This window comes from Pipistrellus hanaki (assembly GCF_964339955.1).
Source record: "Pipistrellus hanaki genome assembly, chromosome: 21".
In the NCBI taxonomy this organism is placed as follows: domain Eukaryota; kingdom Metazoa; phylum Chordata; class Mammalia; order Chiroptera; family Vespertilionidae; genus Pipistrellus; species Pipistrellus hanaki.
This window is the reverse complement of record NC_140523.1, coordinates 2,764,355-2,776,976: the sequence shown is the minus strand read 5'-3', so window position 1 is coordinate 2,776,976 and position 12,622 is coordinate 2,764,355. Positions and strand designations below refer to the sequence as shown.

At 51.9% G+C, this 12,622-nt stretch overlaps 1 protein-coding gene across 1 annotated transcript in view; it reads right to left on the bottom strand.

Moving 5' to 3' along the window:
• The window catches only part of CHD2 (chromodomain helicase DNA binding protein 2), a 69,169-nt gene that overhangs the window by 9,573 nt on the left and 46,974 nt on the right, over positions 1-12,622 (bottom strand). Inside the window, 10 exon segments of the mRNA XM_084869005.1 lie at positions 828-962; positions 3,209-3,240; positions 3,243-3,348; positions 4,490-4,618; positions 6,723-6,845; positions 8,170-8,320; positions 9,175-9,313; positions 9,984-10,123; positions 11,280-11,321; positions 12,283-12,458. Of these exon segments, the coding sequence (XP_084725131.1) occupies positions 828-962; positions 3,209-3,240; positions 3,243-3,348; positions 4,490-4,618; positions 6,723-6,845; positions 8,170-8,320; positions 9,175-9,313; positions 9,984-10,123; positions 11,280-11,321; positions 12,283-12,458 (1,173 nt within the window).

Here is a 12,622-nt window from a genome sequence, read left to right as displayed (position 1 = left end):
AGGAAAGGCATGGGTTTAGGGCAGGGGTCTTCAAACTACGGCCTGCGGGCCACATGCGGCCCCCAGGGGAGTCTGATCCGGCCCGCCAGGTTTTTTGGGCAGTGAGCGCAGCCGAGGTGTTACAGTAGGAATTAGTAGTTCATATAGTCCGGCCCTCCAGCTCTCTGAGGGACCGTGATCTGGCCCCCACTTTAAAAAGTTTGAGGACCCCTGGTTTAGGGTGAGGGGAAGCAGGGGCTTCCATTTTACGTTCTGAGCTTTAAAACCTGCAGATCAGCCCCGCACTGCGTGGCTCAGTGGCTGAGCGTCAACCTATGAACCAGGAGGTCACAGTTCCATTCCCGGGCAGGGCACATGCCTGGGTTGGGGGCTCGCTCACCAGTGGGGGGAGGAGGGGAGGTGGGGGCGTGCAGGAGGCAGCCAATAGACGATTCTCTCTCATCGTTGATGTTTCTAACTCCCTCTCCCCCTTCCTCTCCGAAATCAATACAAACACGTTAGAGTGAATAAATAAATGAAAATAAAACCTGCAGCTGGGACCGGTTTGGCTCAGTGGGGATAGAGCGTCGTCGGCCTGCAGACTGAAACGTCCCGGGTTCGACTGCGGGCAAGGGCATGTGCCTTGGTTGCGGGCACATCCCCAGTGGGGGGGTGTGCAAGAGGCAGCTGATGGATGATTCTCTCAAGTCGATGTTTCTGACTCTCTATCCCTCTCTCTTCCTCTCTGTGAAAAATCAATAAAATCACGTTAAAGTGAACAAATAAATGAAAATAAAAGGTGCAGACGAGACAGCGCCTCGTGGCACGGGGTCAGGGCGGGGACTTACAATGCTGAACGTCTCCTGGTCCAGGTCGTCGTCCTCGGCCTCGCCGATGGGGACTGGCTCGCTCCCGGCCGTGATGTGCACGGGGCCCTGGGACCGCTTGGCTCTGTTCGCGGATTTGGCATCGCCGCTCTTCGGCTGGTGAGGAAGAGTTAACAAGGAGTCACTCTCACGTGTTGCCCGCCTGCCTCGCAGTCTGGACTCCCTACGTATGTCTCAAGCACCACAGCAGGGAACTGGGATGGACTCAGTCTATAAACAAATACAACGGCCCGGCCGGCCCGGCGACCTAGGAACCAGGAGGTCACGGTTCGACTCCCGGTCAAGGGCACAGGCCCGGGGTTGCGGGCTCCATCCCCAGTAGGGGGCGTGCAAGAGGCAGGCAGTCCATGGTTCTCTTCTCTGATCATTAATGCTCTCTCTCCTTTACTCTCTGAAATCACTAAAAACATACTGCCGAAACCGGTTTGGCTCAGTGGATAGAGCATCGGTCTGCGGACTGAAAGGTCCCGGGTTCGATTCCAGTCAAGGGCATGTACATTGGTTGCAGGCACATCCCCGGTAGGGGGTGTGCAGGAGGCAGCTGGTCAATGTTTCTCTCTCATCGACATTTCTAGCTCTCTATCCCTCTCTTCTCCTCTGTAAAAAATCAATAAAATATATTAAAAAAACAAAAAAACAAACATACTTTTTTTTTAAAGTAAGATAAAGTCCTCTGGGAAATCATGATTTAACAGCTTCATCAGCTATCATTCCCTTTTCTGTCTCTAAATGTGCCCAATGTTAACTTCAGATTCATCAGTGCTTATTTTGGCTTCTGTTCCCTCGTCCATAAAAGGCACAAAAATGTCATCAAGGGGCTAAGAGTGTAACTTGGCAGAGATCTGGTACAGTCACATGTAGCAACTCTTATTCACAGCTTATAAATGAATATACACCTTGATCTAGACATTTTTATTAGTGAAAACATTGTTAATGGTTGAATCTGCACAAATCCAAATAAATTAATCTCATTTGTCCACAAAAGGCTGCCAAAGGGTGGAGATATAGATAGATAGGTAGGTAGATAGATAGATAGATACATACATACATACATACATATACAATGGCATGTGTGAACATTTTAAAACATTAAACAATACTATGCTTTGCGATTATATAATATGTAGCAAAAGAAGCTACAATATCTGGGTAGTGGATATATGGATGTTTATAAAATCGTCCTTTATTCTTTTATTTTTGAAATATTTTACTTTTTAAAATGAGGTCCCTCTGGGAAGCACAAACACAAAGGCATCTGTCACAGGATGGTTTGTGACATTAGAAATTGGGAAGCAGTTTTGAGTGAGGAGACTCGCAAGGCTGTTTCCAAGCTGTTCTACCCAGACAGAATCTTTATCTATTAAAAATGTCACTTATTTGCCCTGGTCGGTGTGGGCCCAGTGGATAGAGCACATGTGTCAAACACAAGGCCCGCGGGCCAAATCCAGCCCGCTAGGCCTTGCAATGTGGCCCGCACCGCGCTGTCATCACTGCACTCCGCTGTCAGTTTATGACATTGTCAGTTTATGACTGTTCAGTAAACCATTCGGCCTGCGATTTAGGCTGGATTTTAGATTTTGGCCCCTTCTCTGATTGAGTTCGACACCCCTAGGATAGAACGTGGGCCTGCGTACTGAGGGTCCCAGGTTCGATTCCGGTCAAGGGTATGTGCCTTGGTTGCGGGCACATCCCCGGTAGGGGGTGTGCAGGAGGCAGCTGACAGATGTTTCTCTCTCATCGATGTTTCTAACTCTCTATCCCTCTTCCTTCCTCTCTGTAAAAAAATCAATAAAATATATAAATATATATATATATATATATATATATATATATATATATATATTTTTTTTTTTTTTTTTTTTTTTTTTTTAAAGCTGGAAGCAAAGGCCTTCTGTATGAGAGAACTGCCCAAACCTTCATGCTCCCTTCTCCCTGCAGGGAGAGGGATGCAGGCCTCACCCTGACGGCCCGCCCTTCCTTCTCGGATGGACCCTAAAAAGGTGGTGACTTCAGGGCCCGAACCCCATTCTGTTTCTTCTTTCTTTTTTTTAAAAAATATATTTTATTGATTTTGTACAGAGAGGAAGGGAGAGGGATAGAGAGCTAGAAACATCGATGAGAGAGAGTCATCGAACAGCTGCCTCTTGCACACCCCCTACTGGGGATATGCCCGCAACCAAGGTACATGCCCTTGACCGGAATCGAACCCGGGTCCCTTCAGTCCCCAAGCCAAGCTGACGCTCTATCCATTGAGCCAAACCGGTTTCGGCTGTTTCTAAATCCTAGATAGGAGCGTCAGAGGCTACGGGCAGCTCAGTGAGCAGAATGAATGACACGGGTACCTTCTCCTTCTTGTTTTTCGACTTCTTCCTATCTTGTCCGCGTCCTTGTCTCTCCTGGAGCCCATCTGTTTCTCCTTGTTCTCCTTGTTCTCCTTCTTCTTCTGCTTCTTCTTCATCGGGCTCTTTTCTAGGCCATCGTCCTGGAAGACAAGCAGGGGTATGGGATAAGGCCACAGCTTTCGATGGACTCGCTCACTTCCTGGAGAAGGCAGCACTGCCCCCCTGTGGCTCGCCACGGCACCTACACGCAGCCAAGCCTTCCAGCACGCACACACGACCCTGAACTCTGGGGTCGCCCAGGCGAGCCAGTGGGGGCTTCGCTCATTCTCTAAGTCTCTCTGATTCTCGCCGCAACCCTTCAGCACGGGCATCCTATTCCTGTTTCACAGACAGACAAGACCGAGGAGGAGCCGAGGTCAGAAAGCTGTCCGTCCGTCCGTGACGTGTGGGAGCTCCGTGTTTGAATTCGTGTTTGCGTGACTCAACTCCCCATCTAGTCCCGGCCCCAGTTCTTGCTGTCTTGGAGCTAATTTCAAAGAGCGACAAAAAAAGCCGAAACCCGGTGTGTCTCAGTGGATAGAGCGTCGGCCTGCGGACTGAAAGGTCCCAGGTTCGATACCGGTCAAGGGCGTGTATATAGCTTGGTTGCGGGCACATCCCCGGTAGGGGGTGTGCTAGAGGCAGCTGATGGGTGATTCTCTCTCATCGATGTTTCTAGCTCTCTCTTCCTCTCTCTTCCTCTCTGTAAAAAATCAATAAAATATATATATATGGAGATATATATATATATATATATATATATATAGAGAGAGAGAGAGAGAGAGAGAGAGAGAGAGAGAGAGAGATAGATATTTAAAGAGCAACAAAATAAAATCCTGGCACACTGCCACTCACTCAAGGATGTTGGTTTACTTCCTGCTCGGCTTAGACCAGAGGTTACAAACTGGCAGCCTTGAGCCAAACCTGACCCACAGGTGAGTCTCGGTTAGGCCAGCGGCACACTGAGCTGGAGCTCCTGGCTATGCCCTCGCCACTGCCTCTCGCCCCAGCCGTGCGTCTGAGTGCCGGCTGCCGCCCAGCACTGGCACCTCCTCGGCTCTCCACAGCCACGTCCATTATCGGGGAGCGTGCAGTCGCCGATTTAAAGGCACAGTGACATACGTATTCGACTTGGTCTGCGTGACCCAAACACGCTCTGAACGGCTCTGTGCCGCCTGGCCCAGCGAGCCCGGCCCACGGGCCAGCCCCGCGCGGAGGGGGGGGGGGGGGGGGCGGCCTCACCTTCACCTCCCCCTCCTCGGAGGGGTTGTCGGAGTGTCTGGGGGACGACAAGTCCAGCCCGCGCTCATCTTTCAGCCGGGGCGCTTTGTTCTCCTTCTTGACCCGAGGCTTCCGCTTCTTTAACGCGGCCTGCAGGCGGTGGGGGAGAGAGAGAGAGGGTGACAACACGGCAGACCGAGCCCCTCACAGGCATGGCCACACACACACACACACACACACACAGACACACAGAGGGTCTGTGGCCACACACACACACACACACAGACACAGGGAGGGTCTGTGGCCACATGCATACACACACACACACACACACACACACAGAGGGACTGTGGCCACACACACACACACACACACACACACACACTCACACAGGGAGGGTCTGTGGCCACATACACACACACACACACACACACACACACACACTCACAGAGGGAGGGTCTGTGGCCACATACACACACACACACACTCACACACTCACACACACACACACACGGCGCTCGGAGACAGCAGCCGCCACCTGAGGCAAAGGAGAAACTCAAACAGCATCGCTGGAGGCCTCACACCCTCCTACGCCACAAAAACACCCACAGCCTTGAACCTACGGAGTCCGTTTTTTGGGAATTCATCCTAAATGTGTAATTCTAAACGAAGAAACAACACCTATGTAAAAGGTAATTCACAAAAGACAAGAATAGTAACATTAAAAACAAACAAACAAAAAAAAAAACAGGACCCGGTCAGATGGTTCAGTGGTTGAGGGTCGTTGACCTGTGAACCTTGAGGTCACGGTTCGATTCCCAGTCGGAGCATATGCCACTGCTGGGGGCTCGATCCCCAGTAGGGGGCGTGCAGGAGGCGACCGATCAATAATTCTCTCTCATCAGTGTTTATATATCTCTCTCTCTCTCCTTTCCTCTCTGAAAAACAATAAAATAAAAATACCCAGAAGCACACAGTCCCTAAAAATAAGGAAAAGGGTGTTTATCTACTCAAATTTAACACAAAGTATAATATGTAGCAAAAGAAGCTATAATACCTGGGTAGTGGATATATGAAAAAATATATGTTCTTAACCTCTCTCTGTCAGCGTGACTGACAGTATACACTCAACATATTACCTGGAGCATGACACTACTTATGGGATACTATTACATGAAAAGGGGCAAGGCATGGGACTAGGACAACTTTTCTCCCTAAAACTCATTTTGTTTGTAAGACTGGGGAGTTGCCGAAACCGGTGTGACTCAGCGGATAGAGCGCCAGCCTGCAGACTGAAAGGTCCCGGGTTCGATTCCGGTCAAGGGCATGCACCTTGGTTGCGGGCACATGCCCAAGAGGGGGTGTGCAGGAGGCAGCTGATGGATGATTCTCTCTCATCGGTGTTTCTGGCTCTCTATCCCTCTCTCTTCCTCTCTGTAAAAAATCAATAAAATATAAAAATAAATAAATAAATAAATAAATAAATAAATAGATCACAGAGCATTAGACTTGATTCAAAACTAGGGGAAAAAAAAAAAAGACTGGGGAGTTAACATGAACGACGCGCGCACACACACACACACACACACACACACACACTCTGCGTTGAAACAAAAAGTTGGGGAAATGAAAGGGGACAGAGCTCAGAGGAGTCAGCAATGACTCGCTTGGTCTTTCTCGCTGAGCAGGTAAGGCAGTCCTAGCTGAGGTCCCACTGCTGAATCCACTGTGGATCCCAATGACCCATCTTACCCCTGGGCCCGTTTATTACCAGCAGCCCAGAGTCAGGAGTAAACTACAGGCAAACCCGGGGGGGGGGGGGGGGTGTATTCAGACAGTTACTGGAATGTTCCAGAATCCAGGCAGCGGCATAAAGAAACAGCAGGGCCAGGTGGCTCCGAGGGCGATGGGGACCCTCTTTGAGGCCACCTTGTAAGGAAGCTGCCAAGACTAAACGAACACTTCCGGTATTACCACCAGCCATCGCCGCTCGGACCTCAAAAGCAGCCCCCGAGCCCGGCCGGTGTGGCTCAGTGGTTTGAGCGCCTACCTAAGAACCAGGAGGTCACGGTTCAAACTCCCAGATCAGGCCACACGCCCGGTTGCAGGCTCCGTCCCCAGTAGGGGGCGCGCGAGAGGCGGCCCATCCACGATTCTCTCTCATCACGGATGCTTCTCTCTCTCTCTCTCCTTTGCTCTCTCTCTGAGATCAGTAAGAACTTTTGGAAAAAGAGAGAGGATCCATCCATCTCACCTCCTCCCCGCTGGCCACGGCCCCCTTCTTCTCCAGGCTCTTCCGGAGCAGCTTCAGCAGGTAGTCGGCCCGGGTCTGCAGCTGCTTGCCCTGCGGCTTCTTATCTGTCTCCACGGGCAGGATCTTCACCGGCGGGGGGAGAGAGAGAGAGAGAGAGAGAGAGAGAGAGAGAGAGAGAGAGAGAGAGAGAGAGGGGCACCCGCCACCGCCCGGTTAGCGGATCGGGGTCAGCGACACGACGACAGAGACCTGAGCCCAGCCCGCCCGCCCGGAACACAGCCTCAGCCTCACTCCTATCTCGTGTCCAGTGGCTCCCGGTCACTGCCGATCAATCCCTCGTGAGCCGTTCTCCTGTTTTGTTTTTGTTTGTTTGTATGTGTATGTGTGTGTGTTGTTGTTTTTGTTTTGTTTTTGTTTTTTGGTTTTTTTTAAACAAGATGGGATGAGAACTCCAGCTCTCCCACTGGCTCCTACCTGTGCTGTTAACAGGGCAGAACAACTCAGGTAGGAGGGGCCCGCTGGCTCCGTCTGCTAGAGCATCCCAGCCGTCTCGGATTTCCTCCTTCCGGGAGCAGGGGGGTCCCTGGAGCCGGGTCAGAGCTGCGTTTCAGAGGGAAGGTGCTCCCGGGAGCACTGCCGGGGAGCACGGAGCCAGGCCCGGGCGGGAGCCGTCCCTGCGGCCGCGGCGGGGCCTCTCGGGTTGGCCGGCCGCCGTGGGTTGATGTGGTCTGTGCTGACGGCGGGAGAGGGTGCTGTCACCCGCTCGCCCGCTGGGGACCCTGCGTGTGGGAGGAGCACCGCCCGACGGGCCCGGAGCACCACATGGGGCGCATCCGAGGGAAAACTGGAGCCGGCCGGCTCTCCCTGCTTACGACTGGGCGCGGCCTGCCTGCCTGCCTGCCGGCCTGGGAGCCCGTTTTGTTTTTTTTTGCGACGGACAGGGTGGGAGGCTCGATTCTGTGGGGCCAGTGTTTAATTCCGTTGCGAGAAACAACCGAGGCGGCTCTCGCTCTGTCTCTGCATACAGAAGTGAAATAACGACCGTTTCCGATCCACTGGCAAGCAAAGGGCCAGCCGCTGAGGCCGAGCCATGCTTTTTTTTTTTTTTTTTTTTTTTTTTTTTACCATGCAGAACCTTCCCCGGTGTGTTTGCTGCAATGAGACTGACCTACGTATGATAAACGCCGGAGCTTTGAGATTTCTCGTATAGTGATTCCCCCAGTGCTTACAATTAATTACCTGGCAATCACCTTGGTCCACGCCACGGAGTCACGGGCCCCCAGAGAGGGCGCTGTGTCCGAGGATAAAGAAATCCCCCAGAATTCGCTGTCGTGATCATTTCCGAGTCGATCCCCCCACCCCGTCCCTCCGGAAAACAGCTAAAAGTGCGTAACGGACGCGAGGCGTCTCCTAGCAACCGCCAGGCGTTCCTTACAGAGTTACCTACTTTGTCAGCCAGCCTCAGCTCCGGGTCCGTCTTGATGAGCTCCCAGTTGCCGTAGCCGTGCTCGTAGATGCCCAGCAGGAGGCGCGAGTCCTCCTCCACGCCCCACTCCACGTCGAAGTGCGCGGCTTTGACGCGGCAGGTCAGGCAGTACCTGCAGGGGTTTCAGAGAGAGGAGGGCATATGTCTCTGATTTGGGAAACGGACACAGGAGAAGATGGACACGGCCCTAACCGGTGTGGCTCGGTGGATAGAGCGTCGGCCTGCGTTGGACACAAGGGTCCCGGGTTCGATTCCCGTCAAGGGCACGCATGTTACCTCGGCTGCAGGCACATCCCCCAGTGGGGAGTGTGCAGGAGGCGGCTGATGGATGTTTCTAACTCTCTATCCCTCTCCCTTTCTCTCTGTAAAAAAAATCAATAAGCCGGGACCGGTTTGGCTCAGTGGATAGAGCTCAGTGGATAGGCCTGTGGACTGAAAGGTCCCGGGTTCGATTCCGGTCAAGGGCATGTACCTTGGTTGCGGGCACATCCCCAGTGGGGGGTGTGCAAGAGGCAGCTGATCGATGATTCTCTCTCACCCATGTTTCTAACTCTCTGTCCCTCTCAATTCCTCTCTGTGTAAAATCAATAAGATATATATATTTTTTTAAAAATCAATAAAATATTTTTTTTTAAAAGAAAGGACAAGGAGCCCAGCCAGTGTGGCTCAGTGGTTGGGCATTGACCTATGAGCCAGGAGGTCACGGTTCGATTCCCGGCCAGGGCACAGGCCCGGGTTGCCGCCTCCATCCCCAGTGTGGGGTGTGCAGGAGGCAGCTGGTCCATGATTCCCTCTCAGCACTGATGTTTCTATCTCTCTCTCTCTCCCTTCCTCTCTGAAATCAATAAAAATAAAAATAAGAGAAAACAACGAAGGCGCTATGTCACTACACACACACAGCTCGGCTCCACGTCTACCTTCCTGCGGCACGGCCAGCCAGGCCTGTGCAGCACGTGACACACTCACTTTTTTTTCTCCTCGGGGTCCACCGGGATGGATTTGTGCAGCATCTCAAACTCCTCCTCGTGCTGGATGATGGATTTCACGTTCACCTGCACCCCCGAGATCTTGATGGTGGGGCCTCTCTTTTTCCCCGGGCCTTTCCCTGGAGGGAGGGTGAAATGAGAACGTGCTCGAGTTCCACAGGGGACGTGTGTCCGTCCCTGCATGCCGACCCCCTCGATCTCTGTCTTACTGCTAATCAAAGATACAGCCCTAACTGGTTTGGCTCAGTGGATAGCGCATCGGCCTGCAAACTGAAGGGTCGCAGGTTCGATTCCGGTCAAGGGCATGTACCTTGGCTGCAAGCACATCCCCAGTTAGGGGGGGGGGCGGGTGCAGGAAGCAGCTGATTGATGTTTCTCTCCCATTGATGTTTCTCTCTCTCTCTCTCTCTCTCGCTCTCGCTCTCGCTCTCGCTCTCACTCTCCCTTTCTTTCTGTAAAAAAAAAATCAATAAAATATATTTTAAAAAATTACAACCTTATAAGGCTGTCTCAGTTACACTAGCGTCTGCAGTTGCATTTTAACCTTCCTACTTGGTTTATGCTTTGGTTCCAGAATTCATAAAATTAACAACAACAACAAAGAGATTCTGAAGGAATCAGCACTAAGGAAGAATTTCCTTTTGCTTTTCTAACTATTCCATTAACAAAATTATTCAAGTGCTCTAGAGACGATCTCTATATAAAAAATAGTAATATATGACATCAAGTGTATGCCCTAACACACACCCGAGCCGAACAAAGCCATGCCAGCCCCCGCCGGGGCCTCACCCTCGCCGGCGTTCTCCTTGAGCTGCTCCTCGTACTCCTGCATGGCGGACACGCAGCTGTTGTGCACCAGCTCCCCCAGGCGCTTCAGGTCCGCCACCGACTTATCCACCAGCTCCGCGTCGCGCGCTATGCACTCCAGCCTGGACGGACGGACGGACAGACAGACGCGGGACAGGTCAGGGCCCTGAGCACACCTTTTTTTTTTTAATATATATTTTTTTTATTGATTTTGTACAGAGAGGAAGGGAGAGAGACAGTTAGAAACATCGATGAGAGGGAGTCATCGATCAGCTGCCTCTTGCACACCCACTACTGGGGATATGCCCGCAACCAAGGTATAATACATGCCCTTGACCGGAATCGAACCCGGGACCTCTCAGTCCCCAAGCCGACGCTCTATCCACTGAGCCAAACCGGTTTCAGCTGCGCCCACCTTCTTACCATCACATCAAACACCACGGGTCTTTGCCAAAACTGGTTTGGCTCAGTGGATAGAGCGTCGGTCTGCGGACTGAAAGGTCCCAGGTTCGATTCCGGTCAAGGGCATGTACCTGAGTTGCGGGGCACATCCCCTGTGGGGGGTGTACAGGAGGCAGCCGGTCGATGTTTCTCTCTCATCGACGTTTCTAGCTCTTTATCTCTCTCCCTTCCTCTCTGTAAAAAATCAATAAAACATATCTTTAAAAAAAAAAACAAAAAAAAACCACGGGTCTCAGAGAGGCCTGCTCCCGCGAGGACACTTTTCCCTGCCTTCCTTCGTCCGTAAGAACCCTGTGACACTGACCGAGGGCCGAGTTACTCATTTCCCATCGGGAAGAACTTAAGAGTTAATTGCAGAGACAATGGCGGCCCAGCCGGTGGTGTGGCTCTGTGGTGGAGCATCGAACTGTGTGACCGAGAAGATCAAGGTCAGGGCACAGGCCCGGGTTGTGGGCTCGGTCCTCGGCGTGGGGCATGCAGGAGGCAGCCGATGAGTGATCCTCTCTCATCGTCGATGTTTCTCTCCCTCTCCTCTCTGACATAAATAAAAACGTATTAAAAAAAAAAAAAAAAATACAGCCCTTGTCCGCTGCTTTAGTGCCCACTGTCCTTTCCCCAGCCTTCTTTCACTCGTCACAATGCTCCCTTCAGTTATTCTACATATGTCCTCCTGGTTCTAAGTCATACGGAGCATGTGGCTACATTCATGTCTACAGTCAGGCTGTCAAAAGGTGCCCGACCTTCCATGGAAATAGCAGCAACGAAAGAAACTGCCACCTGTTAATAAGAGGCGACAGGAACCTTGGCTAAGCTTACCGTTCGAGCGGGAGACCAAACTTCTTATACGCCTTGATGAACCTGCGGAGATGAGCAATAGCACACGTTAAAAAAAAAGAGAGAGAGAGAGAGAGAGACTTCAGCTACGTTAATGCAAACACACGTGTTAAATATGAGCCACGTGAAAACCGTCAAAAAAAGACGGGACTGGATCCTTATAACAGGTCACTGCCTCTGCAAACGGCCCACTTCCGGCTGAGTGCTGGCAATCTATTCCGACTAAAGACTAACTTGAACTTGCTTCTTGTGAGGCCGCTTAGGGACGTAAGGGAGAACAGAGACGTACCTCCCATGTTATTTGTTTTTAAATGTGTAAGTCTGTGTAATGCGTGATATCCCATCACTGCCATAACTCTGAACATTAAAAACCCCCGAACAGGCTGAAACCGGTTTGGCTCAGTGGGTAGAGAGCGTCCGCCTGCGGACAGAAGGGTCCCAGGTTCGATTCCGGTCAAGGGCATGTACCTTGGTTGCGGGCACATCCCCGGTAGGGAGTGTGCAGCAGGAGGCAGCTGATGGATGTTTCTCTTTATCCCTCTCTCTTCCTCTCTGTAAAAAAATCAATAAAGCCGAAGCCAGTTTGGCTCAGTGGTAGAGCATCGGTCTGCGGACTGAAAGGTCCCAGGTTCGATTCTGATCAAGGGCATGTACCTTGGTTGCGGGCACATCCCCGGTAGGGGGTATGCAAGAGGCAGCTGGTCGATGTTTCCCTCTCATCGACATTTCTAGCTCTCTATCCCTCTCTCTTCCTCTCTGTAAAAAAATCAATAAAATATATTTTTTTAAAAAATCATATGATAAACACTACAATGTTTTTTAAAAAATCAATAAAAATATATTTTAAAAAAATAGATAAGTAAGAACGTCAGGATGGAGGAGCATTTCCGACGGGTGTATGACTCTGTCTCTCTCGCCCTCCCTGCGGTCACTGGCGGAGTCCCTGCCCCCCAACAAGGCCCGGGGAGAGCGGGGCCCCGCCCACCTGCGGATCTCGGCGTCCGTGAACCCCTCCACCAGGTCCTTGCGCACGCTCCGGGGCCGCCCCCGGCGCTTCGGCTTCTTGTCGTCGTCCGAGTCGTCGGTCTCGCTCTCGGAGGCGGACGACCTCTGGGCCTGCCTCTTCGACTCGGTGTCGGAGTCACTGTCGTTCGTCTGGGCCTGAAACGGTAGAGGCACAGCTGTGACCGGTGTCGGGTGCGAGAGGTCTGAGGGCCCAATTCTCTGGGACTCGGAACTTGCCCTCCCGTCAGACAAGTCCATTTTCCTTCGGGGGAAGACAAGGAGGCGGGTGCCAGGCACTGAAGAAGGGAGGAGACCTGACG